Below are 18,618 nucleotides of genomic sequence, written 5' to 3'. Positions count from 1 at the left end.
AACTGGTCGGTGTTCCAACTCGGGAGGCCAGCAATGGCCTGTCCTCGCCTGCCAGACACTAGGAACAGGTGTCACCCTCCATTCTCTGCACCTGGGTAGGGTTGACCAGGCAGGATGACACACACACTGCCAGGGAAGGGCCAGTTCTTCACTACCGGGGCCACCCACGCCCCCTCGCTGCCAATCCCTACGTGATACTTTAGTAGGTACCACTTTCCTTCCCCGGGTCATTACCTGTTTCTACTTAGTCACTAAAAGTCACATGGGTGTATGGGCAACGCTTGCACAAAAAGAACAGTTTTAGAGACGAATCATGAGCCAGCCATGCTAGTATGTGACAGCATGTGACAGAGGGGCCAACAAAGACACTCGAGTGGGTTAGGCGCAGTGTGAATTCTCATCTCTCCTAGCGAGAGGGGAGGAGAGCAGCACATGCTGTAAGCAGAGTGGTGGCTTCTGTGACCACCCGGGCACTCCGGGAAACAGACACATGGATAACACTTGCCGTTTAGGTTAGCGACGCTGCCTGATTACATGACCTGGTGACTAAAGGGGATTTTAAGGGCTGACCTGGAGATACTTCCAGGAAAACACCTCCCTGTGACACTGGCTCTGTGGAGCAAGACTTAGGGCCCACCTTCTAATGTCACCTGCTCACTGGAGGCAAACGACGCCCTGTGAACCAGTGTGACAGTTCTATTTGCTGAGTGAAAACCATGCAGGATTACTCACAACCAAGTTTAGTAGATGAAGCTTGAACTAGGGGTAGCGGCCGCTAAGTGCTAGACTGGGAAGGGACGTACTGCCTTCGGGGACCCGAATGGGGGAAACCAAAGACTTGAGGGGTGGTAGCAGCAAGAGCGAGCCTCAGAAGAGGACTTGCAGACAGGTGCAGGCAGTGCTGCCCCAGGCTGCGTGGGCTTGGACCGCTGAGAGGATGTGCACCCGGACCCCGGGCTCCCTCCGGCCACGCATCACCAAAGCAGTGCTCACCGTGACAGCCCACGCAGCCGGATCTTCCTCGTCTGAACTTGCATCGACATCACTGCTTTCTGAATCTAAAGGTAAAAAAAGGAAATCTCAGTCAGGACTCTTAGAAGAGCTTGCATTTTCCTCTCAGGATAGTTACCACATCTTTCCGACGCGGCCGGAAGCCGGAATGCAGCCGGGTAGGGAGCACACGGCAGGGAGGAAATCCCAGGCAGCAGTCGGGCAGGGATTGACTTTGGTTTTAGGGATTGACAAAGCAGGGAGCTGGAGAGGGACACGGGGCGGGGGAGATCTGTGAAGTGTTTTGTCTGTTGAAGGTGGAGTCTGGGCTTGCGTAAATGCTGACGGATAGATCCAGGTAGAGAGGCTGAGGACAGAGAAAGCAGGGGTGACGGCCGGATTCCTGAGGACATGGGCCAGCATCAGGGGAGGGCAGTGGGCTGGCCTGGGGGGCAGCAGAGGAGCCTCCTGGAGGAGGAGGAGGAGGAGGAAGAGGAAGGAAACGTGGGTGACTGCAGAGGCAGGTGGCTTTTCCACAGAAGCGAGCATTCACAACACCACCCAGTAGGGCAAATCTTAAATCTTGATATTAATTTTTTAAGTGGGGGGCACGTTTATTTATTCAAGAAACATCTGAGCACCACATGTAACTGTGGGCAAGACGTGGACCCCAATCCTCCAGGGAGCTCAGAAGGAATTGACAGGGCACTTTAATATGTTTTTAGTTTTTAAAATATACCTTAGAAAAAATAAAAACTTTAATAATGAGGAATGTAGACTTTAAACTGCTGTAACAGAGACGTGACAAGCCCAGTCCCTCCTGAACGCACTCTAACAAAGGTGATACTCACCAGCTCCCAGGACCTGTGTGCCTTGTTCGGGGCCATTTGTCCTGTCCACGGGCTTCACAGGGGAGTCCTCGAAGTGCAGAAGTCAATAAAGACATGCTCGTTAGAGAAATAGCACATTTCAAAGCCACTGTAAAGTAACAAACCTGCAATCCTTCCACTAACACAGGAGAGAGCAGGAAGCTGCATGAGGCTTCTCGTCTCCCTGCACATCTGCTTTCCGATAGGCCTCCAGATGCCTGTGAGCTGGTCAAGGTGCCCCTTGGAAACCAGCAGTTTTCTTCCTCTCTTCCTTGCCGAGGGCGGCTGCCTGAACTACAGGGCGGAGGCACAAGCGGATGTGCCCTCGTCTCTTAACACCCCAGCCCCAGCCCACATGTGGCTCCATGAGGACTGGGGCAAACAAACAAACAAAAAAAAAACACAAAGTGAAAAAGAATGAAACTGTCACTTGGTCATCATGGAGAAATCAGAAATAGCTAAGAGGGCCCTGGAGGACCTCCTGTGGTCTTTATCTCAATGTGATGTGGCGTTCATGGTGATGTCATGAGGTCTACGACTCCTGTGCTCTTGTGGTTTAAGCCTCAGCTATACCACAGTGGCAGCTGGGTGCCGACCTGGAGCTCGCATCGCAGGGGCGCTCAGCCCGCCACCCTCCGGGCGAGGCCTGCGCCTGCTCTAGAGCCCACTGCACACAAGGCCCCACTGATAATCCTAGCAGATGGCACCAATGGGTTCTCATTAGTGAAACTGGAGTATTCAAGATGGCAGATTGGTTAAAATATTTTAGGAACCACCTAGCCTTGCAAGAACACACAGTGAGAAGGTGGTGAGGCCTATCCCTTTAGGGATAGTCCCCAGATGTATCTCCAAGGACTCAGGGGATTTGTGGCTACACTGAGCAAGCACAACGTGTTAAGTGAATCCTGCTGCCAGAATATCAGCACCTTTGCCTCCAACGAAACCATCACAGCAGGTGGGACTTCCTGGAGTTTACAGAGCTGTTCTGTGGCTGTGTCTGAGGGGCTGGTGGAACTTGGTTTGAGAATCAGTGGACGCAGCTGATCCCCACAAATCCCTAACTACTTGGCAGCTCTGGTATCTACAGAGAACCCAGGCCTTGTGTCGTGACCAAACTGGCGTAGGCAGGTGCACAGCCTGCCACAGCCTCCAGGACACCACCAGCATTTGGCTGTTTGGGAAAAGATGAAGGCAGATTTGGGCACAGTCACCAACGGCAATTTTTGTGATGTTACAGATGTCCAAGCTGCAATCACAGATTGTGCTGTTTTCTAACCCCAAGAAAGGGTCTGAAAATTCTGCAGACTCCAGGCAGGGGGCCCCCTACATTTTAAGCAAAAACCTTAGATAAATGTCCACATGAAACCATTTTGCCACCAGGATCATTCAAGCACTGGTCTGATGAGGGGGCGTCTCTGTTATGCATAATTTAAAGAGTACATGTTCTTTGACCCAATAATCCTACTTCTTGGCATTTACTAAAAAGGCGGGATATCAGTATTGGGAAGAGATAAGGACCAGGATGTTTCTCTGATGGATGTTTCTTTAGTCCTAAGCTATTGAGGACACGGGTTTATGAATAAAAGTTTGGGACACAGCCACATGTGCTCATTTATGTATTTTCTACGCTGCTTCCCCCCTATAACATGGAGCTGAGACGTTACGACAGAGAACACAGCCAGCAAGGCCTAAAATATTTATACTGTCCAGCCCTTTGTAGAGTAAGTGTGCTGACCTTGATTTACAATAAAGGAAAGCACAAATAGCTAAATGCCTGTTAACTGGACAGCAGTTTTAAAAATTGGTGATTGAATTATATAATAGACGATGAATAGAGGGGTTCTCCATATACATTAACTGGAAACGTGAGGGTAAAAGAATGTGTATTTATAAAGATGTGTATTATAAAAAGGAATCATATTATACTAAAATAGCATTAGTGACTGTATCTGCATAAAGAAGTCAAGCTAATTTTAAGTAGTTCTACATATTTCTAACATTTCTATGACTAAAATAATCAAGAAGATTTGACTTTCAATTTGTTGTTAATGCTATGTCACCTTAACCCAGATATTCTCACCCTGAGTATCGGCTCCTTGACCTGTGACTGTGAGGAGGAACCGTGACAATCTTGCAAAAGCTACTATGACAAAAGGCTCCCCCAGTCCTCAGTAGGAAGGCAAACTACATTAGCACATTTCATTAAAATAATAGGTCTTGTAGCTGCCACACCCTTGGATCAAATAGTGAAGAAAAAACCTAGGTCTTTGAAAGGGAGAAAATGCAGAAGGAAAAATGTGTGATCCTGCACATTGTATCCTCCCGCATCTCTCTTCCTCCTTCCAGAAGAGGAAGGGAGGCCTTTTTCTTCCCTAGGAGGAAATGGATTTTGTCTCTTCTGTAAAGACCCAACAAAGTGAGCCCCTCGCTGGGCTGGAGAGTGGCTAGGGGAGGGTTACCCAGCCAGCCCAGCCTCTGCAATCTAGTCGTCAGAGGCACCCGGCCTATGACAGGGGAAACACAGGGTGACAAAAATGTTCAAACAGTACACAGCTCCTTCCTGCACTTGACAAGCAACAGAAGAAATGCTTCTCAGTAAATCCTTAAAAACAGAAAAACAGGGCAGTCAAGGTGAGAAAACAAAGTCCCCCGCAGCAGCCCCCATAAGCGCACACACACCTTTATCACAGCCACACTCCTGCACAGTGAGGCATTCTGGCAATAACATCTGACACTAAATACCTGGATTCGTCCTCGGCTTCTTCTATTTATTAGTCCTCCACCCCAAATTCTCAATCCTTAAGAAAAAAAACAAAAATTACCATGTAAATAATCTTGAATGAGGAATTTCTGCTCAATCTGTACACAGAGAGAGCCAAAGGAACAGGCAAAAAAAAAAAAAAATATATATATATATATATATATATAAAATTAAAACCAAACCAAGTTTCTGATATTCTGTTGTTGTTCATCTTTGTGAAGTTGAAGGTTTTTTTTAGAGTCAAAATTAGACAAATTTGTCAGTAATGGAAATCTTCCCTACCTCGTAGGCAATGGCTCATCAAATCACATCACTAACCTGAAAGTTAAACGTAAACAAGGAACACACACATGCCAGGTACTTTCCTTAAAATATGTACAGTGAGGCCAATCCAGACACTACGTATAGAGAGAAAGTAAGCACTTTCCAAGGGCAATCTCTACGTCCCATACACAGAGTAAATGCTTCCTAAGGGCAATCTGTGCATTACACGTACAGAGCAAGCCCAAGCTCAGGCATCAATGCTGGAGTTCAAGTACACCTAGTCCTGCCACTTACCAGCTAGCAGGTTGGGCAATATACTCAATCTCTGCAATAAGAAGGAATTGTTGTTGGGTTGCAAGGCTTGTGATGGTTCTTAATAGAATAATAGCAGCAAAAATTTATGTGGTGCTTACCATGCTCCAGGATCTATTCTAAGCTCTTTCCAAGTATACCTCATTTAGTATTCACAACAACCCACTTACATAGAACTTGTATAGTGCCCCTAACACCCTATGGGATAGGGACCTAGCATGTGCATTGTACAGACGGACACACAGAGGCAAGAAGTCCAGACCACTAGCTCAGCCTCCCTGCCCACACGGTGGAGCCAGGATGTGAACTCTGGGCAGAGCAGACTCTGTGCTCTTGACCACTGTTCCTTCTGGACTTTCCAGAATGGAGTGATGCTTGTGGGTGTGGGCTCAAAGTCAAGTCAAGGCCTTGCCACTTTGGTTAAGTGACATAGGGCAAGTTAAGCTCTTTGTGCTGTACCCACCATCAAACATCGATGATTCTAAGAACAGTGACTACCTTGAAGGACTGTTGAGAATCAAAATATGAAACTCTTAGGAGTGTAGGGCACATGATAAGCTGTCAATGCATGTGGACAAATTACTTCCCTGCTGTCTTCATCAAAATCGGCATTGTAGTGTTAGCAACATTAGCTATGAGCTTGTTAGAAACACAAACCTACTGAAACCAGCATGTAGCATTGCTGTGAGTGGCCCTGGGAATCTGTGTTTTATTTAGCAAGCTCTCTAGGAGTCTTTTACATGCTACAGAGACTGCTCGCAAGGTGCTGAGGTGCTTCCACTATTGTTCTCATCAAACTAGAGTTAAAAAAATGAATTTTCACTGGTGAAATTAGGAGTTTTCAAGAAATGTGGATTGTCCAAAACATTCTAGACACTGCCCTTCCTTGTATGAACAGTCCATAATAGCACAGAGAAGCCAGTTAGCTGCACCCTTAGGAAAGATTCCTGTACAGCCCCGTGTCCTACCCTCAGGTTAGATTTCTCGTGGCCTAGTGCAGACCAGAGAATAACAGAATCATGTCACTGGAATATTTTAGTTTCTGCCTGTGTAAACTTTTCATCCAAGGCGTGGCTAGACCACCCAAAAAGGCAGAGAGCTAATATTTCATTTAATTCAAGGAGCAGATCTTATGAACCTTTTGTGCCTGTATGTTTAATGCAACACAGATTTGCTTTCATAGTAAGTAATAAGTTATTACTAAGGCTGTAGGGGAGGACCTGACCTCACCCAGCGCGAACTTTCTCCAGCTATTTACCAAAGAGAATCTGTGAAATTTTGGTCAGTTTACAACATTAGCCATTAAACAGGCGGTTATGATCTCTCTTCACGTGCTCAGAATCTCAAGGACAGTTACAATTCCAAATTAAACGGGACAAACAGTCACTAAGAGTGTTTACCAGTGCTGGGTACCATTCCAAGAGCTTCACAGGACGCTACCTAACTGTTGTCATCCTTCCCATTTTAACATGAGGACACTGACACAGTGCAGCTAAACAACTGAACCCACATATCTGGTAAGTGACCAGCTGGGATGACAATCCAGCCAGGCAGAGGCATCGTTTAAACAGGACGCATCTATGTGTCTTCAGGAACTCTGTTGTAACAAGTAATTCTGTTGGAAATAAGCAATCTATAAGTTCAAGGGAACAAGTGATGTTTTGGCTCCTATTAGGCAGGTGACCAAGGTTTACTCCACAGGAGAGCACGGGCAGCACTTCAAATTCTATAATGGAAGACACGATTCTACTCACACCCTTAACCGTAAACACACCGAAAGGGCAAGACACCTCCTTACCCATGGGCGTCTCATAGGTCAGTGTGGCCATCTTCACCAGCGGCGCGTCCTCGAAGGGCCGGTTGTACTGCGGGGGAGGAAGGGGCTTCCCGTCAGGTCCGAGGGCCACGAGCAGGCCCGGGTATCAGAGGCGCCAGCCAACGCGACGCTTGGTCCGGCCCGGGGCGTCCCAGGCCCCCGCTCCGCACCGGAGCCCCAGCCCCGCCTGCCCCGCTCAGGCTCGCCCTCCGAGCCCAGCCCCTCCCGTCCCACCCGGCCCGCAGGCCTGGCCCCGGCCGCCCCTCCTTGCAGAAGCTGGGGGCCGCACCTTCTCTATCAGCCGCTGCATGCGACTCTGGAAGCGGCGGCGGCTGTCCTTGAGCTTCTGCAGCAGCAGCGCGTCCTCGTCCAGGATCTCCCCCGCCATGGCTCGCGGCAGACCCGGCCACGAACCGCGCAGCAACCCCCGGCGTCTGGTCCCCTGCGCGCCGCCGACTCAAACGGGCGGCGACTCCGCCTCTCCTGCCCTCTCTCGGCTTCCTATTGGCTGGCTCGGAGCGACCGGGCGCTGATTGGCCCTTTCAAACAGTTAGCGCAGCTTTCTCTCGGCCAATCCGCACCCGCGTAGCCAACCCCGCCTCGGGAGCTGCTGGCTGAAGGGCTGAAGCCAGAGCCCCGGCCCGCCGGGCTGGTGGCGACGCGGGAGGCCCGGGCTGATCTCGAGCTGCTCCCGCGCTTCTCAGTCAACAGTGCTGCGCGAGCATCCTGTAAAAACGTGCATACGTGTTATCTCCCCTTTGCGCGCTTGAGATACGTGCGGCCTGGAGATGTCAGGGTCTCTGGGCCGACTCCATACCCGCCCGCCCGGGTCCCGGCTGGAACGACACCACCAAATTGCCACCACAGCAGGAGGCAGCAAGGTGACGGTTCACTTAGAAGGAAAAAAAATAAATCCCAGCAAATGGCCGACAAACATCACAGAATCCAGGAAAACAAGCTATGTTTATTAACTGATAACACTTTTCCTCCCTGCATATTTCTGACTGCATACTGTTTCTTCCTTGATAATAATCTTGTAATATTTTCTCTACAGAGAATAGCAAGGTAATTCAGTCTTTAGTATGGTTGGTGGAATTTATTTTGTGATTGATATTTTAGGAAAGTTTTATTCAGCATCAGCACTTTGCCATATTTGTGCGCTTGTGCAGATGTGATTGCCAAGGTGTATGATTAAAAATAAATCATTACTGAGCGCCGCTAGGTCCCTTAGGGGGGGCTCTTTACCTCCTATCATGCTGCCCTGCGGAAATCTGGGGAGGGAAGCAGGGTGAGAGGACCGTAGGGGCTCACGGAGTGTAAGTGTCCACAAAATGTTGTGCTGAACTCAGAGATGGGCTGGCCAGATTCCCCTTCCAGATGCCCAGACTGCTGGGAGGACTGTTGACAATATTTTCAGCTGCCAGCCTCTTCTGGGATTATTCATTTGCAGAGAGTCACCTCAGCCAAGGTCGCTCGGCCCCAGAGTGACCCAGATCCAGTGACTAATCCAGGTGGGAGTATGAAGGCTGTGCCATTTCAGTCCAGTGTGGGACAACCTGACGGGTCATTCTATTGACGGAGGTAACCTGTTCAGTCCTGTTTCTTTCCCTCCCTTCCTCAGGTGTTGCTTTGCAGGGCACTCCCATTTATTTATTGATATATTTATTTTTCAGAGCCAGGGTCTTGCTCTGTCGTCCAGGCTAGAGCACAGTGACATGATTATAGCTCACTGCAGCCTTGAACTTCTGGTCTGAAGCATCCTCCTGCCTCAGCCTCCTGAGTAGCTGGTACTACAGGCGCACACCACCTGCCTGGCTAATTTTTTTATTTTTAGTAGAGACAAGGTCTCACAATTTCCAAGGCTGGTCTCAAATTACTAGCCTTGAACTATCCTCCTGCCTCCGCCCACCAAAGTGCTGGGATTACAGGCGTGAGCTACCGTGCCTGGCATGGCATTCCCTTATAAACAACCTGCACACTAACTCCCTCTCTGAGTCTGCTCCCTGGAGAACCCAACCTTGCTGCAAGTGGCTACTGAATTTACATATTCAATCTGTAGCTTTGCTGATTTTCTCCAACAGACTGAAGTATTTTCCTCCCCCTTCTTCAGCAGTGGTCAGAAATTTAACAGCATATGCTGTTCCTTTGACTCTGTGTTTCCACACACGATTTAGTTTTCAAACATTTAACTTGGCCCATTTAGAGACTTGAGACCTTGGATAGGTTTTCTTTTTCTTCTAAGTTTTGGATGTTTTCTGTGACTCTCTAACAAGTGTGATAGTGCCACTTTTCAAAATTGGCCTCTCCTAGGGCTTGTTCCCCTTTCCCAGGAAACCATTCCCAGGTTCCAGGGCTTCCTTTGCTGGCTTCACTGACAATCCAGGGATTTGCCTCTGTCCCAGGGGCTCATGGGCAGCTTCAGGGGGAAGATTTCTCAATCTCAAGTTCAAGTCTTTAATTGAAGTCCTAAAACATACCTGGTTTGGCCAACCCCTTCTGAGCCAGCCCTTGTCCTTCCGTCCTGCTGGTCTTCTAGCCCACTCTGACTTTCTCCATTCCATGGTCCAAAGTGGTGGCCCAGCTAAGGGAAGAGAAACTCTGCATCGTGCTTCTAATCTGATGCTGTTCCCTACAGCCCCCACCCATGCTTGGCAGCCTAAACATGTGACCTCAGGAACCCAGACCTGCTAAGCAAACTCCTTTCCTATCACTTCCCACCATGTAGCAGGGAAGGATGACAAGTCAGCTCCTTCCCCGGCAGCAGAAGTTTCTGGGTGTGGCACTTGGGGTCTCCCAGGGTTTCCAGAGATGATAGCTGGGTGCCGTAGCATCTCCTCTGGCTGTACCTGCGCAGCGCCCTCCCCTAACCAGGCTAGAACTTCCAACTAGGAAATAGTTCTCATTGGAGTTATATTATGGCTGTCTCACGTGCATGAATTTTGCTCCAAATAAAATAGATGGGGATTTATTTGACGTAGAGTTGCCACGTAAATAATTTTATGCTGGAAAGGTATGGAAAGGTTTTTCACCATGTCTGTGGTTGAAGAAGCACAGCTTTTGGCTGGTCCCACAGTTGCCATAGAAACTGCTACGTAACAGTGAAAACGGTTACAGCAGCCTGGGATGAATCATCAATCAGGAACATCAGGCCCCACCTGTTAGGCTGCCAAGAAAAGAGTTCGCTCTTCTCAAACACTGAGGCTGGGAACTAGCCGGCAATGAGTTGACTGTCCACAAGGTGTCAGTCAAAGCTCATAAAATGTTCTTTGATTTAATGAATGTACTTCATGAAGTCTATCTGAAGGAATTAAGGATGTTGGCAAAGAATTAGCTGGAGAAGCTTTAGTGAAGCTAAAGTCCAACACTAGAAGGATGATGAGAGTAAATGGTGATAGACACTTACCTGTGTTCCACTGACAACAATTTCGAAAAACTAATTACTGACATCTAAAATGTATACTATCTTTTTAATATAAAAAGAGGTTACAAATATATATTATATACCTGCATTTTAAAAATATACATTATATGTTTTAACAGTTTGAATGTGTATATATCAAAATGTTTCAGGGTTATCTCTGGATGATGGTCTGATGGATTATTTTTAATATCAGTTTTCCTTAACTGCATTTCCTAGAATGAGTATGTATTATGCAATTGCAAGTATTCATTACTCATGCAATAAAAAACATTGAAAACTAATTGTCTTAGTTCATTTTGTGCTGCTATAATAATAGCTGAGACTGGGTAATTTATAATGAACAGAAATTTATTTCTCACAATTCTGGAGACTGGACAGTCTAAGACCGAGGGGCTGGCATCTGACAAGGGCCTTCTTACTGTGTCATCCTATGGCAGAAGGCGGAAGGGCAAGAGAGGGCAGGAGAGAAAGGCGGCGGCCAGACTCATTCTTGGATAAGAAACCCACTCCCAAGATAATGTACCCACTGGCACGGTAGCAGTATTAATACATTCACTCCACCCTTATGGCCTAATCACTTCTCATTCTCACCTCCCAACTCTGTTGCACTGGGGGGTTAAGCTTTCAACACATGCTTTTTTGGGGACATATTCAACCTGTAGCAACAATCATGTGTTTTTACTTTGGCTCTACACAATCCGAGACCATTTATCCAAATGAGACACACCTGGCTCCAAACTTTCTAAAAGTGCTGTTGTACAGCAGATATAACACACATGCTCTCTGCTGTCTCTTCTTTTAAGGACACTAACCCTACTGATCAGGCCCCATTATTATAACCTCGTTTTACCTAATTGTCTCCTAAAGGCCCTGTTTCCAAATATAGTCACACTAGGGGTTAGCGCTTCAACGTATACATTTTGTCCATAGCAGTACTATAAATAAGATTTTCTTAGACTTCAGGAAGATGGACAGACATTTGCAACAGGGTCTTTGTTATGTACTGTTGTCCTAGATGACTGGATCTGTATAAACTGATTCACCTAATTTTAGCCCCTCAAATGAGGAAAGAGGTTAAAAACAAGAGGATAGAAAAGAAAAAACTTAAATCATCCATCTGAAAATTAAAAAAAAAAATTCTAGAGACAGAAATAAAAAACAGAAAACCCATTAAGTCCATTTTAGAAGTCTTTCCCTTAAGAGCAGATTGGACAAAGATTCAAAATTGTAATTAAATAAACACAAATTAACAGGAGATTTTAAAATTAGATTTCAGGAACCTTTGAACAGCATTCTAGGCTATGATCAACAGCTGAAAATGGGCTCAAATTTTAACTATGAGCCTTAAATGGAAAAAAATTATAATAGAAAATTGTGAATTTAGAGGATCCCTAATAGGTAATTGAGCATTTTCATTGAGCCCTAGAAAGAAAAGAAGCTAGAAAGGAAAATAAATATATAACTCTCTAAAGAAAACAACTGGCCTCCAGAATAAAAACAGAATATGAGGTCCTCTATATTCTCTACGAAGCAAAATGGAATAAATAAAGCACCTGTAGACTTCAAGGAGGAAAGTCATTGGAAGAGCCAGAGCCAAGAAACAAGGATGATAGTTCAAAATCTGTGCAGCGGTGCCGCTCTCTGGGAGGCATCAGCACCTTGAAAATCCCTGTCCTTTCTCTCATCTCCTACAGAGAATTGTCTATAAATGCAGACGGACAGCAACATAGCTCTATTTTTGATATGTGTGGCACTAGAGCTGCAGTAAGTCCCACTGCCGTAGAACATCATCCCCTTCAGAGTTAAATTTTAAAGTTGTCTGGAAAGAAAAACAGGAAAATTGACTGGCAGCAAGTAAAAAAGAGAAATTTGATCTTAATCTAAAAATGTCTGGTTGTGTCAGATTTTCGAAGAAGATAATTAAAGACAAATGAGGTATGCAGTAAATTTTAGTAAGGCTTGAGGGAAAAATGAACTTTCTTTGTCTTGACTTACTAAAACCATTCAGGTTGTGTAAGTTTGTAATAATCTCCAGCCTTTTCTCAAGTTCTAACATGATATCATCATAAGAATACTCTTTTTTTCCCTTCTAGGGCACAACATTTATGTATTAGTCAGAGTTCTCCAAAGACACAGAACCAGTATGATAGAGAGATAGAAATTTATTATGAGTGGCTGGGCTCAAGTGGTTACCATGACCTGCCGTCTGCAAGCTGGAGGTCTAGGAAAGCCGGTGCTGTAGTTTCAGTCCACGCTCCAAGGCCTGAGGATGAGGGGAGTGAGTGGCGTCAGAGTGAAAAGGCTGGAGAACCCAGAGCCCCAGTGTCTAAGGGCAGGAGAAGATGGATGTTCCAGCTCAGGCACAAAGAGCAAACTCATCCTTCCTCCACCTTTTTTTTCTATTTGGTGGTCCTGGACAGATTGGAAGATGCCCACACACACTGGTGAGGGTGATTTTCTTTACTCAGTCTGCCTATTCAAATGCTGCCAGAAACACCCTCATAAACACACCCAGAAATAATGTTTTACCAGCTATCTGGGAACCCGTTAGCCCACTCAAATTGACACATAAAATTAACCATCACATTCTACAACATTCAATAGGTAGAATTTGCATTGCCAGTGGAGCCACCAGAGAAAGTAAACTATGGGAAGATTATTTTAGAATTTTAAGAAAAGTGTCTACACATTATTATATTTTAGTTGATCCAGACATTAGTGTATCTATACTATGAACACTTCAGAAAAATAACCAAAGGATAAGCCATGGGCCCATAACCATTATAGGCCAAATGCTCCATGGACCATAGGGCAGTTAATCTGAGCAGAGCCCCTAAGTGTGCAGATGCATTCTTCCCAGATTGTTATAATTTCTTGCACGTCCATGAGAGAGTAGGCTATGCCGTAGGGCTGACAGCCTGAACTACGTTGAGATGGCTCTAAGTGTGAAGTACACGCTGGATTTTGAAGTCTTAGTATGTAAAAGTGGATGTAAAATAGCTCATTAATAATTTTCAACGTTGGTTAAATATTGAGCTGACAATATTTTAGATAAATTGTGTCAAATAAAATGTTTAAAAATGTCTTCACCTATTTCTTTTTACCTTTTAAAAATGTGGATATTAAAAATTTAAAATTCCCTGTGTGGCTCACATTCTACTTTAGTGGACAGTGCTGTTCTTGGGAGCATTACCTCGATGACACGGCGCGCATGAAAAACTCGGTGTCTTTTTTAGCCTGTTCCCTGATCCAAGACCCAAGGCTTAGCCTCCCCTAGCCAAGCAATTACTACAGGCCTCCACTAAATTAGTCAGGGCATCTTTGGGTCTTATACTAGGATTACCTTTAAATCTGATGTTAACATATGTAGCAAATTCCTATTGCTAATAGAAACCACTCAATGTTTTTCTGTTAATTAATTAATTATGAATGATTAATTCATAATTACTCTCTCCTTCACACATTACCATATTCTTACATAACACACTTAACTCAGCAACCTTATATTACCCTTACTCAGTGAAGCTGAATCTATAACTTGTGTTCTCTTCAAAAAAGATCCATGCCCTCAACCAATCTTTGAATAATTCAATATGAAATCCTGATTTAATGCTTTTTTTCCATGTTATCTCAGAAATGAAAAAAAGGGGATGATACCAGGCAGGCTAGGTGATAATTACTTGTCCAAATCTAGGCTTTAGGAGAGGCAATCATTCCAACTTTATAATGCAGCTCTCCTAAGCTGTTGCTTGTGAATTAACATGAAGGACAATTTAAAGTCAATTTGAAGGACTGGTTGCCTTGCAAACTCTTAGAAAGACCTAAATAATAGCCATGTCTATAATTAATGCTACTAATGTGAATTTGTAGCATAATGTGAATTTGATCAAGGTACGTCAAGCCAATTTAAATTTCTTAGCCTAAATAGTTATGGATAATAGAACAACATTGTATTTTATTTTGGCCAATTAAAAGAGAGGCTAGGCCATTGCTAAATACTTCCTGCTATATCTAGACTAACTCTGTAAGTGACTTGGACTGATGTCTCTCAGAGTTAAAAGAAAGGCAATGTGAGGTATCTATAATCTACTTAGAAAGTTGTTGAGATTTCTCTTCTTAGGAAATCTCAGTCCCTTCTTAAAATATTTGTTTGTATTGCATGTATCATATGTATTTATTCTTAAAATATTTCTAGCTGAGTAAATCCCCTCCCCTTGCTCACTTCCTAAGCAGTGTTATGGCTATTCTTGACCTTTGCTTTTTACAGATACATTTTATAACCAGCTTTTTAGTTTCACAAAGCTCTGTTGACATATTGATTAGAATTACTTTGAATTTATAGATCAATTGGGGGAAATTGACATTTTTATGATATCGAGTCTTCTAATTCATTAGCATGGCATATCTCTCCCATAATTTAGGTCTTCCTTAGTATCTTTCAAAAATATAAAGAAAATATATTTTTAACAATATGGATACATAAAATGAAATATTTCTTTATGACAAAATGCCCAAGACAAATTTAATAGATAAACAACAAAATGGAGCAAGTAGTGCATTATATATTACAGAGGGCTAATAATAAGAACATGTAAGGAGGAACATGAAAACCCCAAAAGGAAAAAGAGGAAAGTTCATAAATTGGCATCAACAAAAGATAGAATATAAATGGCCCATAAACATACACAATTTTCTGCCTTGAAATCTAAATTAAAAGCTACGAATCATCATTTAAAACCTAACAAATAAATAAATATAAGGAACAATAACAAATGTTACCAGGGTGTGAAGAGGTGAATATTTTCTTATACTTCAGAAAAGCATAAGTTTGTACAATGTCTCCAGAGGTCAATTTGGTGGGATGTATAAAGAGCCTTTAAAACGTGTCTATTTTTTGATTTAATGAGTCTGATTTTTGAAATCTATCCTAAGTAATTAAGGGTGTTGGCAAGGATTAAGCTGAGGAGCGTTAGTGAAGCCCTGTTTATCGTGTCCAGTACTGGACGGGTGGCAGAGTAAGGGGTGATACATATCTGTGTTCCATTAACAACAATTTTGAAGAACTACATTTATTGGCATCTAACAAGTAAATTATTTTTTTAGTATAAAAGAGGATTCTGAACATATGTGTTACATATATATCTACAGTTAAAATATACATTATATGTTTTAAAGTTTGCGTATGTATATATTAAAATGTTCCCAGGGTTATCTCTGGATGATGGTACGATGGATTATTTCTAATATTAGTTTTCCTTAGCTACATTTTCTAGAATGGGCATGTATTATGCAATTATGAGAGTGCATTACTCATGTAATAAAAAACAGGGAAGACCAATCATGAGTCTCTTACCTTGCCTCTACAAAATTAGAGACCTTTTAGCCAAGGAAGACACACATGGCTCCAAACACCCTAAAACCTTTGCCGTACGGCTGGACAATGTTTCATCATCATTATACCTCTCCTCGCAGCTTTTACCCAGAAATGTTTTTTTCCTGGGAAAAGTAGGGCTGCAGTTCTCTTTGGTGCTGTTCCTGGCCCAGTTTCATGCGGTGGGGAGTTGCTTTTTATTCCTCACCTTAGGCTTTTTGTAAAACAAATACACTTTTAGGGTCATGATTAATGTGTTTTAATGGGATATCCATTTTAAAAATCAATGAAAAGAGTTTACATTAAAAAGAGAAGGCAGTTAGATTGATTCGGATGACCTATTTTTAATCAACCCCATTATTTATGGATCTGAAAACTCTCTGGACAGCTTTCTCTGGAGATTCAAGGGTCAGCCCTTCTGTTATTAAGTGTAATTTGAAAGCAGGAGCCATCAGGTTAATTGATAATTTGCTAAATCTTTTTTTTAATATCCCACCTTAGAAATGCTCCAGGACGCCACCCCTTTCTTTCATCGTCCCTTCAAAGTTCCTCCTCACCTCCCGTGGTTTCCTGGGCTAAGTTCAAAAGCACAGAAGACATTCTGTTCTGTTTCTTGAAAAGTTTTGGTGCATCTAGTCCTAGAATTAGCTTTTAAGTTAATAGTGTTACATCTTCTCTCAACTATCTTTATCTTTTTATACTCAACTACTTTCACCATTGCTTCTAGGTTCTTATTTATTGTAAGAAATAAGAATTATTTGTGTCTCTCTCATTTGTCAAAATTATTTCTTAACATTGTTATAAAATGCACAGAGTTTAGGTTCTTTAGGAATTCGCACTTGCTTTCTCATCTTCTATCTTTTAAATGTTTTTCTTATACCTCAGACTTTTTTCTATTGCTGAAGGGAATATATATTTTAGAACTCTTAATGAATTTTCTCAATTCTATAGTTTTGGAAATATTTCACAGAAAAGAAGTAATAAATTCCCATTTTCATACCTACTTACTTCTCTGGTTTCAAAGTAGTATTTGTACCACATACTTGAATTTATTATGAAAATGTTCTGTTCTCCATTTGGAGCCATCCCTCTGCAATTAATAGTATAATTATTAAATAAAATGTCTCTTCTACCAGGAGTGGTCGGTAGTCATTTGCTATAAGTAGCATTGAGCCTGATGGTCTCTGATTGTCTCTGAAGAAATGCAGGCCCCTTCTGCTCAGAAGAGTCTGGAGTTGAAGCCAGTGTGCTTAAGAACGAGTACGTGCAAACTAAGACCAAGCCAACGCCAATCATGAAGGCGGTGATGGCAACAGCTTTCCCTCCGCATCTCCAGCTGTGTGCTGGGGGCTTACAGTCACCCCGGGCTGGGACACCATGTACGCTGTGCTCCTTCATCCCCGCGACGGTTCTGCGAGGTAGACATTGTTATTATGCACATCTGACAGAGTGGAACTGAGGCTCGGGGGTGTGGAGATGCAACGTGTACAGGGTCACAGAGTAATCAGTGGAGCTGGAATTTGACATTGAACAGACGAGCTTCAGGGCCCAAGCACCTGTAACCTGTAAGTACTTGTGTAGATCAGCTCACCTGGGTGTTAAGTCTCTCACCTGGCACCACTAAAAAAAAAAAAAAAAAAAAAAAATTAGACCAACTGTGTTAGAAGAAAGAGAATTATCTTCCCATCAACTCTACAGAAAGTAATAGTACCCACTTGTTGTCATATGAAGAAGTGATCAAAGGGTATTAGGGAAAAAAAGAAGGAAAAGTGGAGCAGAGAGGAGTATAGAGCTGCGAATGGATCAGGACATTGGGATTTTCTGGTATTACAGTGCTTGTAAACTTTTAGAAACTTTGTAACCTGTTGTGATTTCTGTTTTCATCATGTGTCAGTTGTTCTCAACGGAGGGCGGTTTTGCTTCCTCATGTGCGCTAGTAACTTCTGATGGGTGCAGGCGAGGGATGCTATTCAACATCCTCCACTTCCCAGGACAGCCCTCCACAATAAAGAATTTTCTGGCCCAATTATCTGTTCTGGTGCTGAGATTGAGAATCTGTTCTAAATAAATGTTCACTTTTATGTCTGACTTCATAGTTTTATAAGCTGAAGCAAGAACAAACCTCAGCTTGATGGTGAAGCTTGGGTGGAAGAATGGTGAAATCACTGATGCTTTACAAAAAAAGTGTATGGGGACAATGCCCCAAAGAAATCAGCCACTTACAAATGGAGAGCTCATTTTAAGAAGGGATGAGATGATGCTGGAGACGAAGCCCAAAGCAGCAGACCACCCACATCAATTTGCAAGGACAAAATTAACCTTGTACGTGGCCTAATTGAAGAGAAGGAACAACAGACAACACCATAGACACTTGAGCTGGTTCAGCTTACACAATTTTGACTGAAAAATTAAAGCTGAGCAAACTTTCTACCCAATGGGTGCCAAAACTGTCATGCCCAGATGGACAAGAGCAGAGCTTTCAATGGAAATTTTAAACAAGATTCTGAAGCATTTCTTTGAAGAATTGTAGCAGGAGGTGAAACGTGGCTTTGCTAGTTCGATCCTGAAGACAAAGCACAAAGCAGTGACCGCCAAGAGGTTCAAGAGCAAAGGTCGGGGCAACAGTTTTTTGGGATGCTCCAGGCATTTTGCGTGTTGACTTTCTGAAAGGTCAAAGAACGATAACATCTGCTTATTATGGGAGTGTTTTGAGAAAGTTACCCAAAGCTTTAGCAGAAAAATGCTCAGAAAAGCTTCACCAGAGAGTTCTCCACCAGGAATGCTCATTGCAGGCATCACACAAGCGCAATTTTG

General features: G+C 43.6%; 1 protein-coding gene across 1 annotated transcript in view; it reads right to left on the bottom strand.

Moving 5' to 3' along the window:
• Nucleotides 1-18,618, bottom strand: part of HJURP (Holliday junction recognition protein) — a 57,572-nt gene that overhangs the window by 6,730 nt on the left and 32,224 nt on the right. Inside the window, exons 4-9 of the mRNA XM_069465365.1 lie at nucleotides 7,594-7,738; nucleotides 7,302-7,402; nucleotides 6,995-7,061; nucleotides 4,602-4,657; nucleotides 1,842-1,908; nucleotides 994-1,058 (exon numbers count right to left, since the gene is read on the bottom strand). Of these exons, the coding sequence (XP_069321466.1) occupies nucleotides 994-1,058; nucleotides 1,842-1,908; nucleotides 4,602-4,657; nucleotides 6,995-7,061; nucleotides 7,302-7,402; nucleotides 7,594-7,738 (501 nt within the window). The remainder of the gene's footprint in view (nucleotides 1-993; nucleotides 1,059-1,841; nucleotides 1,909-4,601; nucleotides 4,658-6,994; nucleotides 7,062-7,301; nucleotides 7,403-7,593; nucleotides 7,739-18,618) is intronic.

Source organism: Eulemur rufifrons, chromosome 1 (assembly GCF_041146395.1).
Source record: "Eulemur rufifrons isolate Redbay chromosome 1, OSU_ERuf_1, whole genome shotgun sequence".
NCBI classification, from domain to species: domain Eukaryota; kingdom Metazoa; phylum Chordata; class Mammalia; order Primates; family Lemuridae; genus Eulemur; species Eulemur rufifrons.
The sequence above is the reverse complement of the archived record's forward strand: the minus strand, read 5'-3'. Positions and strand labels throughout refer to the sequence as shown.